This window comes from Sphaerodactylus townsendi, linkage group LG04 (assembly GCF_021028975.2).
Source record: "Sphaerodactylus townsendi isolate TG3544 linkage group LG04, MPM_Stown_v2.3, whole genome shotgun sequence".
NCBI lineage: Eukaryota > Metazoa > Chordata > Lepidosauria > Squamata > Sphaerodactylidae > Sphaerodactylus > Sphaerodactylus townsendi.
In genome coordinates, this window is record NC_059428.1 from 63,054,060 (window position 1) to 63,075,778 (window position 21,719).

The following is a 21,719-nucleotide window of genomic DNA, read 5'->3' on the forward strand; positions in this document are numbered from 1 at the left end:
TGTTAAACCTATTGGTGTCAAATAGGCATCAAAATAGTTGGAAGAAGCTACAGGATGTGAGTGTAAGGAGATCACACAACTTAACATCTGATCTGTCCATATTCATGCCAGGTTCATAAAAAGGTCTGCAAGCCTCCTAGCACAGGACATTAGTAAAGTAGTCACAGGGGAAAAAACACTGGGAAAACATATTCACACACACACAAGCCTTTATTGGCATTATAAATCATAATACAATTACAATAAAACACTTATCAATTAACTAAACCGGTTAAATTGCGTTAAAATAGAATATCCACACACTGGCCCCTATATATAAATGCACATAAATAAATGAATTAACCATAGTATTTTGTGAATGTTACCTGCGCTTGGCTTGGTAATATTTCAAGAAGCTCACAACATTCTCATAAATAAGGTCGCAGGAACAACTGATTGAAAAGTATTAGGATATAATCTCTCTATCAGATGATAGATATACATGGAACAAAGAGAGTCATTGACAGGGCACTCTAAAAGTACATGTTGGGAAAACATATTCACAAAGCTGTCCTGATGGAAATGGGCCACACAATAGAAAGTTGTGATTTTTCTATAGTACTGTGCTTCTTTCTTTTCTCAATTATACTCTGTCTCTGTAAACTGCCCTTGCACCAATTCTGGAGCTACCAAGTCAAGGCCCAAAATGTGGTTAGATGTGAAAACTGAACAGAATATGTCTGAAATGATAAAATATCAAATCACAAATATTAAAAAAAACCTTTTATTTCAAGAACTGAATTTTGAGACCATTTATACGACAATCAGAACTGGTTTTTATAGCTTCTGTTTTATTTTTATAATGAATATTGGAAATTAATTTTTTTTTTATTATTGGATTTTATGGATCACCCAACGGTGAAATAGACACGTGATAGAAAACCACATCTCACACAACAATTCCCAGGGAAGAGGGAAGAACAACTTCTATAGAACAGATCTGTTCTTAAATTAATTGCATTTAAGGTAAAAGCAGCATAACATAAAGGAAGTGCTAGCTTGGATTTCAATGTCTCCCTGTGAATTTATAGCAAGTGATGCAAGCTGTAATACTGAAGTAACACCATGTCTACTAACATATACTGACTTGGTGATCCAGAATGAACAACAGGTAATGACATTAAAACTACTATAAGGTTTTCCTTCATTACAGTAATTTCAGTGGTACTAAGCTCATATGCAAACTTTTTATACACACGTATTTTTATTTTGAGAAAAAGCTATTTTGTTTTACAAGCATCATAATCCAAACGTAGATTCTATTGAACACGGAATGTAAAGTGTGATATGTGACCAAAACAACAACAAAAGTATTAGATGAAATAATGTTATGTATCCCTCTACCAGCTGTCTCAAGACAGATGGACAGATAAGGCAACTGCCCGAGCATGATCACTGTCCTAAGCTTTCACCCGCTGGAATGCAATGTGTTGTCATTCTTGTATGTCTGCCAAGAGAATGGCTGGGCCAGGTCACATACAAGGCTGTGAATTGTGTAGGTATTAATCACAGACGTTAAAAGTACAGTCTGTATAGTACAACTTATACATCTGTTGTCAAATTGGTTTCAACAATGATTAAGGCTAATTCACACAACTGCATTCACAATAAAGTTAGCTATTTTAGAGGGCAATTCACAATGGAGACCTACCTAACTCAAACTTGTAAGCATATACTCAAAAGCATCCATACAAAAGTCTAAGACTCAATGGTAGAGTATCAGTGACTACAAAACCTACCATAGTTTCCCACAAGAAGTCAAGGGCCTAATTTATACAACAGCATAATGATGTCAAAGTATAATCACTAGGAGGCTAGGCTATGTGATAAAGTTGTTGAAGCAAAGTAGAGATCTTCACTGTCTTTGTATTTATTTATGCATTTTTATCTCAGCCTTCCTCCAAATAGTTCAGGGCAGCAGGCATGGTTCTCTTCCACTCCATGTTATTCTTATATGCGTTATTCTGTTCAGTACAATAGACCAAGAGAATGATTGGCCCAGGTCACCTAGTAATTTTCAAGGCAAAATGGAATCTGAATCCAGGTCTCCCTGGAAAACTTTACCACCACATAACACCAAATCTCAACAGCTTTGTTGCCTTTTATAATTACATGGTAAAACCACACTGTGATAGGTTCAATCCTCAGTACTACCAGTTAAAAGGACCAGGACGATAATGTGAAAGACAGCCACCTGAAATCTTGGAGAACCATGGTTAGCAGTTCTGACATTTGACGAATTAATGGTCTGATTTTGTGTAAGGCAGTTTTGTGTAAGTCAATTGTCATGGATTTGGCCGGACATAAAGGGGCATAAAACAACATAGAGGCTACTGCAGCACATAAAAGCAGAATACAACTGGCCTCTCAGGGAAGCATGCCAAGAAGGGAGTCTGGAGACCCAGAGTGGAATAGCATTGAAGAGCAGTAAAAATAAGAGAAAGTAGTAACATAGTTGTATGGCCTTGTGTAAAAGTCATCCAACTCATTATCAATCAGGGTGGATAAAAATCAATGATTTTTAAAAAATTAAAAATTTTTTAATTTAAATTGGATTTATTTTAAACTTGATTTTTTAATGAAATGCTCTTTTTTGAAGAAAAGTATATCTAAAGATAGTTTTCTATTTAAGATACATTATAGTCCAAAAGTTATTGATCGTGAAATTAGTTTTTAATTATGTAGCATGAAGCTGTATATTCATGCAATGTTTAAAAATGTTGGTAAATTAATCCCATTAATCTATTCACAATGACAAGCTCTTTCAGTTGTTTCTGTAAGATTGTTTTGGGCAATTTTTCTATCTAAATTGATATTATCACAGATGTTTGGTTTGCATTTCCCAAAACTGTGAATTTGAGACTGTGGAGATAACATGCTTCTTCTCAGCAAAAAAATGTTATAAAATAATCATACAGACATGAGAAAAAGACCTTAGCCCCACTGTTGCTTTGAAAAAATCTATGCACACAGAATCAATCCCTTACCTCTTAAGTGCTGTGTTTAAAGATCTGTACAAGGAGTTCAGTATGTGGAGGAACCAGAAGTAAAAATGAAAGTGAAAGTTTTGAGCAAAATACTCCACAAGTCTGGGATCTTTATGTATACAGCCTGAATTTTATCATATTATTCTCTCCTTGGAGGAGAAAACCTATAATGGCAGTAGGCCATAAAAGAGACCCAGTTTGGAAATATTATAATGAAGTTTTTCTAGTTATAGGTAAGGCAGGCATGTGGGCAAAATGCAAACACTAAAACAAAGAAATGAAAGGCATGATGGCCCGAATGTAACAACATCATGATAAATCCTTTTATGAAGATAACAGCACGAAGATGTTTGAAGAGGAAGCATTGTCAGGTTGGTAAATGTTTTGATTTCATTGTATTTCTTAAAGACTGCTGTAATGAATTGTCATATTTGAGCAAAAATATATTTGCTATTATTTCTGCACGTTACTGTCATTTTGATACAGTTGTTATGAATATAGAGCTGAAACAAGCAAATATTCCTTTTGGGAGCAGTATTGAGTGGCAGTGAATACAATGAATAATACTAAATTAACTGAAATGGTATCAATAATAAAACAGCATTGACTTTTTTGTTTACAGGAAATCCATCATGGATCTAAAGGATTCTGGAAACTATCACCACCATCAAGATCACCTGTCCGGGTGTGGCTGTGGCTCCTGCCACCGAGCCCGGACTTGCACGATCGAACAGGCTGGCGGGAGCCTCACCGGCTGGCCAAAACATCGCCGCGATCAGGGAAGAGTCCGAGGGCGGGTCGAGAGGCAGTCCGGTCGATGCGGCGACAGCCCGACCGGGGGAAGATCTGGCCACATGTCAGAAGGGGGAGGAGCACAGCGACAGTCGGGTTGATGCGGCAACGGCCCGACCGGGGGAAGATCCGGCCACGTGTCAGAAGGGGAAGGAGCACAGCGATAGTCTCGGCCACACTCGCAGCTCAGCTGGGCGCGGTCGGGAGGACTCCAAGAGAGTTCAGCTGGGGAGGGGGGGTTTTGAATGCCGGAAAGGGATATAAGGGGCAAGGCTTCGGCCCTCGGGAGCTGCCGCTGCAGCCGGGAACTGGGAGGGTGATTGAAGAGGCAAGAGAGGGAGGCTGGAAGGGGGTCTCAGTGTGCAGACAGGCAATGAGAGTGGGGGAGGGAGGAAGATGAACCCAGGAGGCTGCCCCCTGCCCCAGTGAAGTAACTGGGCAGGTGTGACATCCCTCCAAGCTTTGGGAACCTGCCGCTAGTGAGGCAACTGCGGCGAGCCCCTACCCCACAGTCACCGGAGCCGGAAGGGAGGGCTGTGAAGCCGGGGCGGGCAGCCTATGACCGCAGGTGCCCTGTGGGCTAAACTGTTTCTTGGCCCCTCGGGCCAATTGGAAAAGACCATTTCTGGGGAGACAAGCCCCCAGGACAGGGAGGGAGGGAAGGCACCACAGCCCGAGAGCCCCGGGCAGGGAGGGGAAGCCCCACATCACCATTCTACTGTTCTACAGTTTCAGAGTTATTTGTCCTGAATAGTGTTTCAGTCACATCAAATACATCACATAGCCACAGTATATCACCTAAAAGAAAGAAAAAAATCCATCCTCCAGCAACTACTGTAGGTAAATTTGTGATAAAAACCAGCAGGTTAGAAAAAGAGGTAATTAATGAAAAAATTGCCCAATTTGTTTATGCAGCAAACTCTTCTTTCTGTCTGACTTGAAAACCCACATTTCATTAATATGGTTCAGCAGCTGAGACCAGGATACAGTCCACCCAGCCGAGTAGATGTTGCAGGCAAACTACTGGATACCAGTGATGACCTGCTCTCCCTGCTGAGGCAGGAAAAATACTGGGGAAAAGATGGATGCCAAGACCTCAACGGGAAGTGGAAAATTCTGTTTCCTGCCTCCCTGAAGAAGGGTTGGAAATCACCCATCCAAGATGCTCCAAGTCGCTTCCAGAAGAACTACTGGATAAAGTATATGACAGAGAAATGAAGCAATGTGTAACTGGTCTAGAGGGTAACAATGTTAACCTTAAGTCTTGATGGGTGGAGTGATGTCCACAATGATCTTATCTTTATCAGCTTTGTTGGAAGTCATGGTTCCAAGTGATACATTTGCTTCTTCTGAAGGAGATAAAGATAGAATATTATTCAGTTTGTCTAATTTAGACAATAACAATGGAAATGGTTCTGAGGATTGATCACAAATAACTCTTCTTAAAATAAAGATAGCCAAATATCAAATGCATGTTTTGTCTTTTAATGATGTTACAGTGAATAGAATTCCACAGGGTTTAAGGATGCAGAAATCCCAATCTTTTTGCTGATAATGAGGATTTTAAGTCCAAGTGGACTGCAATTCTCAACAAATGCTCTCAGGATCTCATGTTATTAATTAGAGAGAGATACATCAATGAGGTTTTGATTTTTCAATTTTCAGTCATTTGACTGTGAAGCCAAGGTCCAGTCTGTATTTATGTTTACTGCCTCTCTTGGTAGATGATGATTTATGATTCTCTCACAGGGGTTTACCACCTCCTTTCCCTTTCTCTCCCCACAACAAACACCTTGTGAGGTAGGTGGGGCTGAGAGAGTTCAGAAGAACTCAAGGTCACCCAGCAGGAATGTAGGTGTGTGGAAGCAAATCTGGTTCACCAGATTTCCTCACTCATGGAGTGGGGTGGAGTGGGGAATCAAATCCAGCTCTCCAGATTAGAGTCCACCAGCTCTTAGTCACTACACCACGCTGGCTCTCAATATGCATTTTTCTATTAAAGTCAAACGATTTGAGGCTTAAAATGAGAGCATCGCTCTCTATTTCCCACAGTGAACCTACAATTCCTGCGATTTGTACAAAGATTTAACTTATATTAAAGACAGACTAGGCAGATATCCCACTGCTACTTTAAGAATACTATAACCCATTTCAATCTATGGATGAATTATAAAGTTCCAGGGTTAATGGAAGGTCAAAAAATGTAGAAATGAAGTTTATTTGGGTAACTGGGAGAGAGGGGGGGGAGAGAGAGAGAGAGAGAGAGGCGCCTCTTAATTCATCTGGCTTGCCTTTCAACACAGGATAAACAACAGTTTGTTATGCAGCAGCTGATTACATTTAGAATGTGTTGCAAACAAAGAGTGACCCAAGACAGCAACCTAAAGATGCCACTAGAACACCCACCCAGAAATGAATAGACAGAAATATACACTGATTTTTCAGGATCTGACAAGTAACAAGCAACCTCCCTCTTCCCACCCCACTCACTTGTACTAGCTGTGAAATGACATTCTCAAGAGAACAAATTAGCAGCTCAACAAAGCGTAAGAAATGTTAGTCAAATATTTAAGTCCTCAGAGATACTTGGATTTATTTGGACATATAAATAAAAACATGTGAATAAGTTACGTGATGTGAAAGTGACACAAAACTATAAGTAAGATACACATTAAATATTTATATTCCACCAACCTTTTTCACAAGAAAAAATTCGAGAGGAGCAAGAGGAATACAAAACTAAAACAAGTGAACGAAGGCCACAAGAAAAGGTTTCCACTCTCTACCTTCCTTCTCTTGCCACTGGAGGCATCCAAGGGGCCAGGTAGATCAGGGGAAAGTGTTTGTCACACAATCCACATTTCACTGCATGTTGTGCTGTTGTTATTATTTACTTCCTAGGTTTCTATCTGGGCAAGAAAGCCCAAGAGGTAAATGATTGCTACAGCATAGGACCTGGAAGTAATTATTGAAATTTACTGGAGTCTTCTTTTTTTTTTTTTTTTTTTTTTGGGGGGGGGAGGCACTTATACCCAACAATGCACTATTAGAACACTGAAGAATACAGGTTGTGGGGCCTACTGACCACTTTAGAGACCATCTAAACTAACCTCAGGCTACACATTGCGCACTCCTGCTTTAACAATTCAGAGCCACCTCTGTGCATAACAACATTTGAAGCATAGAACATAAGGAATCCATTTTCAGATTAAGTATTTTTACAACGTAATTAGCAATGATACATAAACTTGCATTTTCCTCCTCCTTCAAGACAACACTATCTAATTACTAGCATGCACCATCTGTAACAACACAGGAACACTTTCTTCTGGATTAGAAGTCCTCTTAGTAACAGTTATTAAAGTTTAGGAAAGCAGTAACTGTATGAATAAAAAAGTGAAATGTACTTTGGCCATCAGGAGAATTATTTTGGACTCAATAGGGAGCAGAGGCAGAAAACTAAGAAGCAATGCCCTAGCTTACACCACATCTGACCTAAAATGCAAAATAAAAGATGCCTCAAAGTTATAACTGAGCAGGTGCAGAAACTGTGGGAGACTTCTGTTTCCTCTCTGCTGCAGCTTTAAAGCGGAATTGCACCTTGAGGCATAGCTAGGTAACTGAAAAAGCTGTGCAAAGCAGCCATATGGTCATGGTATTTGCTTCCTCTAGCAGCACTGATTTTAATTTCCAGTTTACAATTTTTTAAGTGTTTGAACTGCACTTGTACTGCACAAAAGGAATTTGTTTAATCTCTGTCAATCTGTGATACATGATTTCATTACTCTGGAATGTATGTTTGTTTCTTATTTGGCTTCTAGGTAATTTTTCTACATCCACTTAGCATAACTCCAATGGTTTTTCACTTGTAGTCAGCCATTCCTCCATACAAACACCAAAGAACAGGCCTTGTAAAACTTCAGAATTCCTGCCTTATGTTAACAGTAAATGTAAATAAATTGCTAAAAATACTGAGCGTTAATAGCATTAAGAAAACAAAATTAGAACTGAACAAGAAAATCATTACAATACCTATGCTACTGTATTTACAAAAGAACATTAAACAGAACTGCATCACTCCAAGGACTTAACAAACTATCAGAAGAGACTCAAAAGGATTTTGAGGCGCAAAGGCAAAGACAAAGTACAATAAGTTACTTTTCAGGGTTATCAAAATATCTTTCGCTGTCTTGTACTGCCTTGAGAAGTGACTTATTTACTTCTTTCCTCCTAAAGTTCAGCAGTTCCATTCAGAAAGCTGCTGTGTCAAATGAGAAGTGCTCCTCATGCCAAACTGTGTCATGGATAAGACAACTGGAACTTGAAGCATGTGGAAATGTTCCCTCTCAGACACTTAACACTATTCAAGAGGGTAATGCACACCCAATACCTCACTATAAACAGATTCTGAATGGTAGATCCGAGATAGGGGAATGCCAGTTCACTTGTGTGTCCTTTGGTCATGCCCTGCTTCCGGTGACCTATATAAAATATATCAGGTGCCACATCAAAACTTTCCCATTCCAGTGACAACCCAAAGGGGAAGGTAGCAAATTCAATTCCATTTTCTGCCTCCTTACTCTTTCACAAGACACTTGCATCACTGTTGGTTAAACAAGCAAGGCCTACCGAGCTAGCAAGACAATGAGAGCTGGGGAATTTTTGGCCAATTGCAGAAAAAGTGTAAAATAACTTTTATTTCCACTGCATATGCAAAAGTTATAATCTCTGAGCTCTGACATTCACCACTTGTTTCTTCTCACTTCTGTACCATGGTCCACAGGGCAGTGGCACTTCTCTTACTAGAAGAGCTCAGATACCATCTGACACCTACCTGTGAGTCATCTCTCTCTATTCCCAGTAGCTGTGAGGCTTGCAAATGGGCTGCACAGAGTGCTGTTTTAGAGACAAGCAGACTGTCTCAGCAAAAAAAGCAGCAGCTGCCAATAAGATCCTAGCTAGACACTTAGCCTGTCCACACAGGCCAGCCAATTCAACAGCAAGCCACAAAAATATCAGAAGGCTGTGTAATATTTATAGGGAGGAATGGTGTGCGAAGTACATCACAGGATTATGATTCAAATTGACCGAATCACTGAAGAGAGGGCAGACTCCTATTTGAAATCTGTTCACACTCTTGCCCCCAAGAACTCCATGCCTAAACTGAAAAAAGAATAATTCTTGGGTATTTTTCTTCCTTTGCTTCCATTCTACATACATGGCAGTCTAGCGGTAGCTGTTAGCCTGCCTTACAACATTAGCTTAAACAGAAAATGCTCCAGTCTACAAAACCTAATGCTGCAATATATGTCGTTCAGATGTTGTAGGATTTCTGTTTTTGTTGACCGAAACTTAACATGACTGTCCCACTGGAACCTACTAGTTGAGGTGCAGTTTGTTTACATTCCTCTAAAGCAAATGGGGGGGGGGGGTACACTGAACAGTCAATGTGGGTGATGGTTTACAGAGCACAAGAACACAAGTCTCTGCCCCAAGAAAGAAAGAAAACAAGGAGAGTGGATAAAAGATGAAAATGTGGGAAAACTCAGGAATAATGAGTGTTCATTCCACTGATATGTGTATGAGCTTATTCCTATTTGGGAGCAGAGCAAAGGGGTTATGTGAAAGTTTTCAAGTTTTTCCTAGGCTAGGCCTTTTCCTTCAAGAGCACAGAACATTCTGCATCCCATCTGAAAGATGAGGAAGAAGCAACTCTGCCTTGGGTCATCTGCAGTAAAGACCCTGATCCTCTTAACTAACTGATGTTCTTACCTGATGTTATTTACCACCACGTAACAAAGAGCTTCAACAGTCAAATTTCCATACATTAGTCTTCTATTACAGGGACAGATCATGTTTCTCCAGATCAGCTGGCAACCCAATTTATGCCTTAGAGGTAACATTAAACTCACTTAATATGACAGAGAGGAAAAATGTATTTGGTACAGATGAGTCTGGGCTCATTTTTTGGGTGAGTTCCTAGGTCCTAAGAACATTTGTCAAGGCCTAAATTAGAGGACATTAACACTCATGAATGCCAAATGCTTTGATCTCTATTCTATACATGTTAGGATGTGCTATGGAGGAGCGGCTGATATGGTGGAGAAAAGGAGGAGAATAACAGAAAAACAGTGGAGGGTGGAATGATTAAAATGCATAAAGTGAGTGTGAGGTTTTTTAATTGCAACAGCATGATTCATATTTTATATTATTTTTGTCTCTGGACAACAATAACTCCTCAGTAATGCAAACAAAAATTATTCAGTACATTCTTATCCTGCCCTTTATTCAAGGAGTTGAGGGTAGCATACTTTAAATAATCCAGCTGTCCAATTTATATAGTTGGGAAACCATTACAGACACCATTTCGAGTTATTGCATTGAGGACTTCAAAGAAAGATGCATATGTGTACACAAACATAAACCTTCCTCCGTGGTTGAAGCTCAATTTTAAGGCCATCAAGAACTTGATTGTCAGCATCCTTATAACCAGACATATAATTAGAAAAATTATTTTCTTGGTACAGCTGAACACAATTAACACAGAAATATTGGATTTGACAGACGATGCAGGTTTAGACTCTTCTGAACTCATACCATCAAGATAGGCTAGACTGCATATCACATTTCAGTGCCAATACATATCAGTCACAAAAAGTAATGGCCTAGGGATAACATCACATACAAAGTGACCAAAGAGTAAGTACAAGCAGAAACATTTATCCAATTCCCATAACAAGCACCAACTTATCTAACTTTCTTATTTAAATTCAAATTTTGGCACAAGACATTGGATGGGCCCTTATTAAAACAAGGTAGCCTACAATTACAGGCAGATGCATAATCCAGTATTCTTCCCAAAATGCATCTTATCTGGTCAATTGTTCTCTTTAAAATGGTAGCAACATACCTTGTTTCAAATAACCAGAGTGTAAGATGTACCATATATTTATTTAAAATGTTTTTAGCTACCATTCTCCCTTGTGGAAATTAAGATGACTTACAATATTAATAAAACATTAGAAAAACAACTTTACAGTTTTTATGTTGTTTACTAGCATTTACTCTGGCTTTCAAAATTCACAATAAATCATACAGAATTATGTTTGGTCCTACTAGTGCTTACACGCATGCATGTGAGTGCACACCACAAGTAATTCTCACCTCAAAACCTTTTTTAAGCACTGAAGAGCAACACAATATTTTATCCTTCCTTTTTAAAAAGATCAAATGCTTGATACTTCAGAGTATAAAACTGCATGATTTCCTGCCAAACCTAATGTATCTATTTGATGTTATTTATTTAGTTATTTCATAACCTACTTTTTTCCCCAATGAAACCCAAAGCAGCTCACATCATTGTCCTCTGAATAATTTTATCCTTAACTCTGTGAAGTAGGTTGGGTCAAGTGTGTGTGACTGGCCCAAGGTCACCCTTCATGTTCCCCATGGGAGAATGAGGAGTCAAACCTGGGTTGCCCAGATCATGGTCCAACACTAGCCACTACACCACAGTGGCAGCCAAAAACTCAATCCATAACATCACTATAAGCCACCAAAAGTCAAGGAAATGACTGCAGCAAGCTGGCAATACTATAAGATTTGAATAAAATAATTGAACAAAAGAGTGGGAATTACACAAAATTGTTGCAACGCTTCAAAGATAATGCTCCCTCTGCTATCTCATGTTCTCTTCTACATTGGTAAATCTGCCTTCAGTTTCAATTAACATTAAAGAGAGAATATATATAACCATTCTTACAAACCTAATGTCTTGAATTTCCTTGTGAAAAAGGTAACATAAGGCATTTCCTGACAAGTGAAGATCTCTTCCTTTCTCCAAAGCATTTCTGCACAGGCGATATACAGAAGGCCAGGGACAGCAAAAATGCCGTCCCTGAGCTGCTGTTCTTACGCGACAGGAGGCGCCGCTGTATACCTCGCTCAACAAGCAAGGTTTTTGCAAAGCGCCGTCTTCCCATCAACGCGGTGCGAACAGCACCGGCAGGAAGATGCCGCTTTCCCCCTCCCCTCCACTCACCATCCCATCCAGCGTCGCTCTGGAGGACTGCAGAGACCCACCCATGCTGCCCTCCAACCCCTGGCCCTCCAAACAGAACCACCTCTCTGGGTGAGGGGAAAGTCAGGGGAGCTACTCAAGCACGCTAGCGTGTGAATGGTCCCCGAGCCTCCACCAGCATAATTCATGCTGGTGGAGGTGCGTTTCCGCACGTGTGCGGAAAGCGCCCAAGGAACCTTCCATGCTTCAAATGTAATGCTGCAAGTCTCTGCTAGTAGGCCCAGACCAAAACATTTTACCACCCATAACAGCTGTACTTTATAATTTAATGGAGCTGACACATGCTGAGGGCACAACTCTTCGCTTGAATGATAAAAATACTACTTCCCCAAGCCAACCACTATATTCTAATTCATTCAGGATGGCCTTGTCAACTGGAAGCAGTTCTTTTACTCATTATCACAGTTGAACACAATCCCATAAAGTTAGGTCTGAATATTAATGGCAGGATTAAACATATGTGTGTTTTTTATTTTAAAAGGCAAAAATAAACAGTTGAGTGTGCCCATACTAAAGAACTGTGGATCTCACAAGTCTTTTATGGTTAGCATGAAGCTGGTGACATGATAAAAGTAAATCTGCAGTGAGATTATACTTGCTAGTCCCCAGCAGAATTTACAAATGAATATTGTTTTATTCCTCCATCAGCTCAGATATTTTAAGTCACAAAAGACTAACCAATTGCTGACATTATTAAATTCTTAGTAGTTAGCACAATGGAATTAGCAAGGCAACCTCTTTATTGGGTCAAACCCCTGTAAGATCTTTTTCAAACTGACATCCAGAAAGAATTCAGTGGTGTTATTTTTGTTTGCTTTAAAATAAAGCCAAACAAGGTTAAGAAAAAAAAATATATCATCGCAACCATATGCATCTGTGGATATGCCAGGTCAATTCCATTCAAACAACTGCATTTACATTTGTATTAATATGTAATGCTTTCAGACCAAATCTTATAGAGCTCACTAACTCATGCATGCTTTGAACGGCTGTTTTGAACCAAAGCTGATTTGGGCTTCATGGGCAGTAAATAAAATATCCTCTATGTACAGATATTTTCTATCAGCAAGCTACATTTACAGAAAGCAGCAGAGCATTTTTCATTTTCTTTTCACTTCTATTCTTCTTATACCACAGCATTTCTTCTCCCCAAATCCCAAGAATTTAAGGCTAATTAACACTATCTCAGAATGATCACAGTCATGCCAAATATTCTGGATGGCCTCAGGGAACAAATTACAACATGAGCATTGTGCTTCAGTGGCTCGGAACTCCTTCTTCAGCACATTCAATTTGTTGTACTGTTCACCAGTGACCCCAACCAAAAAAACAACAACCACCCCAGACCATCTATTCTATATTTTGAGGGAGGCAGAAAACGCTTCTTGCACACATTTTTCCTCCTCTTTTAATAGAAAGGTGCAATTTATTCTATAATATATGTACATTAAACACAAAAAGGTAAAATACTGCAACGCAAACATACAATGTCAAATGTCTAGGAAAGGGCAAAGTCAGCAGAAACAAGGTCAACCCAGCTGACCTCTACTTCACATCCTGAAATGAACATTATTGTCCTTCTAACTTTATCTCAAGGTTTTCAGGCGTTTTTTTTTTCTAGGATAAAATCTCCATTTCTAAAATCTTCTTAAAAATGTGAATGCCTCAATTAAAAGCAATTCCAGCAACCTAATGTTTCACAATCTTTAAGCAATACATAATCAGCACAGCAGTGACTATAGTTACAAAAATACTAAAGAAGAGATAGCCAGGAAGCACACCATAATCCTCCAGTGGACCACTGGCCAAGTTCTGGTGAACCACTGAGCTCTTGCTAATTGCTAGGACTTTTGTAAAAAGTGCTGAATTAAGTAGACCTTAATATAATCCAGCAACGTACTTGGTATTATACACTCGCTACTTAACACATTGTGTGTGTTAAGTGCCATCAAGTCGCTTCTGACTCACAGCAACCTTATGAGTCAATGTCCTCCAAAATGTCCTATCGTTAACAGCCTTGCTTAGATCTTGCAAACTGAAGATCATGGATCCTTTATAGCAGGGGTCCCCAAACTTTTTAAACAGGGGGCCAGTTCACTGTCCCTCAGACTGTTGGAGGGCCGGACTAAAAAAAACTATGAACAAATTCCTATGCACAAATGATTGTAAAATGTTTGATTTCACCTTTCAGCCTTTCTGTCATGGTCTATTTTTAGAACAGTGACCAAAGTATGTCAAGTTCAGGGTGGGCTCCAAATATTGTTGGGGAGGCTGTGGAATACCTTCCCCTGTAAAAAAAAAAAGGCAGAACTTTCCCAATGAAGCATTCCATCTAACCCAGGATCAGGTATCTTCCTGGGTTCTTTTCTCCCTAGCAGCCAGCAAGCGATTCGCCAGCCTGGCTGATGCCAATGGGAGTGAGGCGGAACAGAAAGCCTGAGAGCAACACATGGAGTAGCCGAGAGGGAAGGGCGGAGCAGGCATTGCCACATGTAAGGTTTCCAACTCTGGGTCAGAAAATGCATGGAGATTTGGGGGTGCCATCATGTAACTGCAATCAACGGCCTTTGGGGCCAGTTCCTCCTCTCCCTCGAGCTCCCACTGCACATGAATGGAGCCATCACTGCCATGCCTGGCGGGCCGGATAAATGCCTTCAGGGGGCCACATTTGGCCCCCGGGCCGTAGTTTGGGGACCCCTGCTTTATAGAGTCACTCCATCTCATGTTGGTCTTCGTCGTTTCCTGTTGCCTTCAACTTTTCTAAACATTACTGCCTTTTCCAGTGAGTCTTGACTTCAGTTCAATTCAGGCTTGATTTAATCTAGAACCCACTTATTTGTCTTTTTGGAAGTACATGGTAACCACAACACTCTTCTCCAACACCACATTTCAAAGTAACCTACTTTGTTCTAAATAACATATTTACCATAGTTTTATAAGTTTAAAAGAAATAACACAAAAGCAGAGTATGAAAGATGGAAATCAGGCCATTCCCTCAACTAAAAAAAATGCAACAGAATATTATTCTATGAATTAATATTTACCCCACTACTGATTTACAAAATTTCCCAATTGATGAGCCAATATAATGTAACAGCTACTGGGGCTGGGGGGAAAACCCAATAGCCATAATGCTGACCATAAACACTTTCACACACACTAAATAATGCACATTACATCCACTTTCAATGCACTTGTTTGTAGCTGGATTTTGCAACTTCATACAGTAAAACTCAATTGCTAAGATCAAAGTGAATTAAGTGCATTATTCAGCATGTCCAGTCAATGGAATGAATGAACTGTGTTACTAGTTCTGAAACTAAGGGAGATCTGAACTTGTGTTTCTCAAAACAGTAGCATTCGTTTACACACAACTCTTTTGCAAACCAAGGGAAACGAACAGGGGGTAGGCTGTTCAGTTTTTAAAGAACAATATGCTGGAAATACACAAGGTCTTGGGACACACTTAAGTTGATCCCAATCACAATATCTCATTGTAACCTACATCTTGTTGCAATAAACATAAAACAGAGGTAGGAAAAGAAGGGAACCAAACATTCTAATATAGCTGGATTCAAATCATAACTTAAGTATTAAACATATAATACAGTACTTGAAAAATAACCTATTTAATAGATCTTACTGTTTAATGAAACAGCAGAAGCACACTCTTCTAGGGATTATAAGTGAACCACAGAAGTAGAAATGAACAGTATTTGATACAATCAAACATTAAAAACCATCTACTTTTGTTTAGGAAGTGTCTGAAGTCCACCCCCCACCCCCTTGAGATATTTTTCTTGGTTATTTAAACCTAATCATTCTACACCTAAAACCTCCACTAAACCATGCCACGGCCACTGAACAATTTGTGCAGATAGCACTCATTCAAAAACTGAATAAGAATAGTAGGGATACTTAAAAACTTGCTTCTGAAAACTGATTGCTCCTATGCCCTGAAAAACCATTTGGATGCTTATCAACATATTAAGTTCTCAATGTGGCCACATCTGTGGCTACTTCATTCCAGAAACTGTGGACATGAACAGATGAGACCTGAGAAAACCTTAGGTTTGCAGAAAAATCTCAAATTTAAAGAAAAACACACTGAAGGATTCAACAGACCCCAAAATATAGTAGCAATATTGCAGTTTTAAGAAACAAGTTTTAAGAAACAAGTTTATTGCTAGGCAACCAGTAAAGTATCACTAGATTCAAGGCTTCTTACAATAAAAGGCAGAGCCCTTTCCACAGAGGTTTTTGCCAGTGTGGAAGGACTCAGTGAAATCAGGCCTGGCAGCAAACATCAGACGACTTCCTATTACGTGACTCCATTACTCACCCAGGCCCTACTGCTATTCAACAGGAGACACCACATGAAAACCAATGTGGTGTTGTGATTAGAGGTTCAGACAAGAACGTGGAGACCAATGTTCAAATTCCCACTCTGAACTTGAAGTTCAAAGGGTGACCTTGCACCAGTTACATACTCTCAGTCTTGCATCCTAGGGTTGTTGTGAGGATAAAATGGTAACGTGTTTTGGGTTCCTATTGTGGAGAAAGGAGGAGTATAAATGAAGTTAATAAATAATAAATTCAGCTGAAAGGAGGGAGCCAACAGCAAAATAACGTCCCTAGTGAAAGAACTAGAACACAGTTCCCAACTGTGCAACTGGGATTATTCCAGCAGCTGGCAATGTACAACTGGGCCATAGATTTCCTAACTAGTGGTTGCAAGGGAAAATAAGGAGGGAAATCTAAATATTATGGTGGGGATAAAGATAAAGGTAGGATGATTGATAGGTAGAAAGCAGAAAACCAAATATGAAAAGGGAAGACAGTATGGGGGCTTTCAGGAGAGAAAAGAGGAACTGGAGAGGTGCCAAGTCCTTGCAAGGTCCCCAGTTGTCAATATATAAACTTGACAGTGGAGAAAAGAGATCAGTATAATTTTAACAGAAATCACACACATTCGGTTTTTGCTTCATAAAATGAGAATATTCACCAAAAGGTTCACAAGAACTGGGTCCAAATGTGGTAACTCATGGAAATCTGACTATCTGCAGTAGCAGATACAATGAAGAAGCGTGGCCAGAACTCCACGCAACATTTCCCCATGTAACTTGGGATATGTGAAAACACATAATTTATGCGGCATTCTTCCTTGCTTTCTCATGTGAAGAATGCATGCATTCCTCTCTCCAGGAAATGTTCATACAGTTTCAAACTGCTAAGTCTCCCTTCCCAAGAGATATCAGAAGGACATTTGAATTATTCACAAATCTTCTCTTGCTTCAGATTAAAACTGAGCAGTCACAACCAACTTCAAATACCTGGGATTACAGAGAATGCAGTAGGACATATTGTCAGGAGCCATGGAACAGTAAAGTACTCTGCATATTTTAACACACTGGCTGCCAGTTTGTTTCTGTATCAACTCATGGCACTGGCTACAACCTTTAAAGCCCATTATGACTTGATACTTAATGAAATCTCTCTGTACCCCCACATGCCAATTATATTTATATTCGACTGGTCATCAACTACTGGAAGTCTCTAAGCACCTAGAACTGCGAAGCTGGCATCTACTAGAGTTAGTTCCTTTTCAATATTGGCCCCCACTTTGTGGAAAGGACTCCCTCAAGAGATAAGGGAAATCTTTTTTTTACTGGTTTTTAGAAACCACTGTAGGGCTGTGCTGTTTGAAAGACCATTTAGTTGGACTGGACTGCAGGGATGAGGATTCCTATGAAGTGTTTTTATGAATAGCTTACTACATGTGCATGGCCCTAATGGAACACACTATGGGTTGCCTTTAACCGTGAAGGGAAATGATGGATGTAAATGTTTTAATTAATAAATGCTGGACTTGAATCAGAATGAGCCCTTTGGATGGTATAGGATAATTGCTTTCAGTAACTGCTGAGTAGGCAGTGGATTCCACAGCTCTTAGAAAAGCCAGGCAGATATTCTGTTTTACAAACTGTTTCAGAATATACTAGAAAGTGCATTCTTGTATTCCTATTTTAAGGGTGACACATGACAAAAAATTATGGCTAAAAATGGTTACTGGAATTTTGCCCAGTCTACACAGACTGTCTAGATTTTATGTACTCTTTGAACAGCCTCGTCCTAGTAGGGAATTAAAGTACTTTATAGCCTCTTCATATACATGGCTACTTAGAGCTAAGCCACCCATCCATTTTGGTTGGATTTACTCTTCTTATACAGGAGAAGGTTGTAGACAGTGAAGGAAGAGCAGTCAGGATGGAAACGTTTGCAAAATAGTCAAAGAATAACATCAAAAGATAATGATTATTCTGCCACCAGGCAAAAAGGAGAAGGCTAATTTTGCAGCCTGTGAGATGTGAAAGTTTTAATCTAGAAATCCACACATTACATTTTTTAGCCTTTAAATTCTGGTTCTTTCCTGGCCTCCTAAATTCCAAAGGGAGGTGTGGCATATTTAGGTTTTCTGCCACTCCCCTGCTCCCTTTTTAACAAAGGGAAACAGGCTGCATATTTGGACAAAACCCAAGCTCAGCAAAGCTTTACAGATCTCTGCTAGTGTGTGCATTATGCTGTGATTATGTGAACATCTCATGTTTGCCCCTGGAATTACAAAGAAACTGCAGGAGAAAGACACAAAAGCAAGAAAGCAGGAACAAGAATACAGAATGGCATCCAGTTTATAAGAACAAGGAGAGAAGGGGGTGGAGTTCTCCGGAGCCCTTACCCAGCCTATTCTTTCTGCTCCCAATTAAATATATTGCACACAGGTTATTCACTGCCTGCTTGGGAGTTACACGAATGGTGGGAAGAGTTGCTCAAACACCTAGCAGTGGGAGGATTTCTCTAGGCTGCAGCTTTCATTACAGCGTTTCCTTGCTGCACTGCAGAGGCGCCATCTTCTCACTCTTAATCTTCACTCCAATCCGTTTCCTTTCATCTGTTCCCCAAACACTCATACTAGAGGAAACCCCGGGATTGTACACAGGACAGGAGGCAGCTGAAACACATGAAGGACGAGAGATTTCCCCCTGCAAAACGTAGTCGGTTGTGAGAGCAAATGCATCCCTACGGCCACAGCTAACACATCTTCCTCCTCCACCACCCCTTTCACACACCAAGTATGCAACCCACTCCAAGATAAACAAATCCACCCCACGAGAAACCATAGGCATGATATTCCCTTTTTAATGCTCGGCCTTCCAAGAAACAGACGCCAATGCACTGGCATCCGAAAGCCAAGCCAGATGCTCACTGTGGGAACAGAGGGGCTCTCTTTACTCTTTGTTTTACGGACACCAGGATTAGGCGGAAAAAAATCCCCCTCTGCAGGATCCAGGCACGTGAATTTCAAGTTAGGAGGGAAGGAGTCTCTTTCTTCAAGAACTTGCTACCCTTCCCCAGGGGATGGGAAAGCAACCCACGAATCCCTCCTATTTGTTTTCCGCACCAGCATGTAGAGGAAGAACCAGGCGAAGAAATTAACCGGGGTGGGTAACCACAGGGAGAGTCATGTCGGCCGCCAGCCGCCTCCCGTCTCTCTCCCCAGCTATGTGGTTTCCCCACCCCCGCTCCTTGGTATCCACCCACAAATCCGCCACAGCAGCCAACACAGGGAGGCGGAAAAGGCAACAAAAACCACACGGCGCTCCGGTACACACTCGCCGCACCGCCGAGCAAAGCCCGGGCCCAGGCGGACAGCGCAGAAGAGGCGGTGTCCCCCAGGCGATCTCTCTCCCAGCCACGGAGGAATCTCCCACCACCACCACTCCCGCCCGGCGGCTGGTCCTCAAGCCCAAGGAAATGGGCAAACAAAGCCACAGGAGCCTCGCCTTACCTCCAAAGCCCCGGCAGTCCAGGAGACCACAAGCAACAACCAGAACATCCCGGGAGAGGTGCAGAGCTGGGGAAGCGGTAAGGTTGTGAGCTGTGGCTGTCAATCCGCCCGGCTCCTTGGCGTCCCCCTCCTCCGGCGCGGCTTGGAAACGGAACTATGCCGTAGCGGCGGCACCGACCGAGCGCCCCAGACGAGCGGGCGAGTCACCTGATCTCCCAGCCCACCCGAAGCAGCGAGAGCCAGGACCACGCTCGACAGAGACCCCTAGCGGAAGCGCCGCGCAAGCTCAACCTCTTTTCTAGGCGCCGGCATAGTACGAATCGAGCGAAGGGAAGGGGCGGGTGGAGACTGGGAAGGGTGGAGGATGTTTGTCCGTCTGGAACGGAACAGATGAGGCCATTCGTGCCTCCCTTGCATCTCCCAGGGGAGGATCGCAACTATTAGTAGAAGCTGCCTTTTGACTTTTGCTCGTTGCATCTTTTTTTAAAAACCAAAATAGGAGCATTTTGTCGTGGGAAAGGAGCCTGCTAAAACAAATGAGAGGAGGAATGCCACCTAGAAGAGGATGACGTTTGCTATGACTGAAATCAGTGTTCTGGAGCTGTACTGACAGCCACCGAAGCAGAATTGTCATTCCAATCCCAAAGCAGTGATGCCAGTTCCAGCAGGGGCGTAGCTAGGGAAAATGTAGCCCGGGACAAAAACTGAGTTTTGCGCCCGCCCACCCCCTCTCCATATGGGCAGCTGCCCTCCACCACTACTACCAATGAATGATTTTTTGCACCAGGTCATCTCAAAGTCACCATCTCATTATAGAACATGTCCTAACTCACAAATCTGAACAGAACACAGCAATGGGCCATGCCACACAGCAGAAATAAAAAATGTTGAAAACATTCTCAACATACTTTCAAAATGTTTTGGTCATTGCTATGAAAAAAATGTTTTTTATGCAGTGTTAGTATCCTTAGCACCCCCAGGTTGCCCCCCCCAGCATTAGAAATACAGTACAGAGCCAAGCAGGAAAGGAAGGGAGAGGGAAAGGGCAAATTTTAACAAATAACAATGTAAGGCACTTACTAACATGAATTCACAGTCTTTAGAAATAACGTAACTTAGAAAACTTGGAATAGCTTTAAAAATAAATTATTCTTTTATAAAATAACTTAACTCTTGAAATAAAATACAAATATTTCTGTACAATACGTTGGAATTAGTCTTCCATTGTGGTTAGGATTTGTTACAGTCACATGCCTTTATTATCTTTATACTGTGGGAAACTATTCTTGGGAATCATAAAACATTTCCAGTAAAACACCAAGAGTTCCCATCTATCTGAGGATTCTCTCACAACATACTCGCATAATACAGATATTTCTAAACTCTAGAATCCATTTTTCAAGGTCCTGTCTCCACACTCAAGTCCATCCCTTTCAAGCTGACCTCTCTTCACAAATTGAGATCTACAGGATTCTCCAAGACTCTGGCTGGAAGTTGGCCTTGAGTTGTTTTGGTGTTTGGCGACATAATCGGTAGGGTTTCTGCAAGGATTTTTTTTTTTTTTTTTCTCCTGTAAGAGAGCTGGGAGAGACTTTCTCTTGCAGGCTTTCTTACAGGAGAAAAAAAAAATTCCTGCAAAAGGCCCTGCCGGCCACATGGAGTCGCTGGGGCCAAACACCCCCAGAAAGCAGCCCTCCTTGGGAGGAAGAGAGTCAGCCCCAGGCCACCACCACTCCCTTAAAATAACAGCGGGTCGCCGCCCCCCCCCCACTCGGATCAAGCATCTGGCTGGGGCTGCCCTCGGTTGCTCTGGGGGTGAAAGGCTTACTCCATGGGTCGGGTAGGTTTTTTCTGTAAAGGATTTTTTCTCCTGTAAGAGAGCTGGAGACTTTCTTGCAGGCTCCTTCTTACAGGAGAAAAATCTCTGCAAAGGCCCCTGCCTGCCATGGAGCGCGCTAAACAACTCTGGCAGAGC

The 21,719-nt window shown here is 41.2% G+C and overlaps 1 protein-coding gene across 5 annotated transcripts in view; it reads right to left on the reverse strand.

The window, feature by feature from the left end:
• The window catches only part of LOC125430957 (amyloid beta precursor protein), a 178,678-nt gene extending 158,718 nt beyond the window's left edge, over positions 1-19,960 (reverse strand). For 3 of the 5 annotated variants that reach the window (XM_048493360.1, XM_048493359.1, XM_048493357.1), the window contains exon 1: positions 19,745-19,958. In XM_048493360.1, coding sequence (XP_048349317.1) covers positions 19,745-19,792 — 48 coding nt within the window. In that variant the 5' untranslated portion in view covers positions 19,793-19,958. Of the gene's footprint in view, positions 1-19,744 lie in introns of all 5 variants that reach the window. The other 2 variants (XM_048493358.1, XM_048493361.1) reach the window with 2 other exon arrangements.
• Between the last annotated feature and the right edge of the window lie 1,759 nt (positions 19,961-21,719).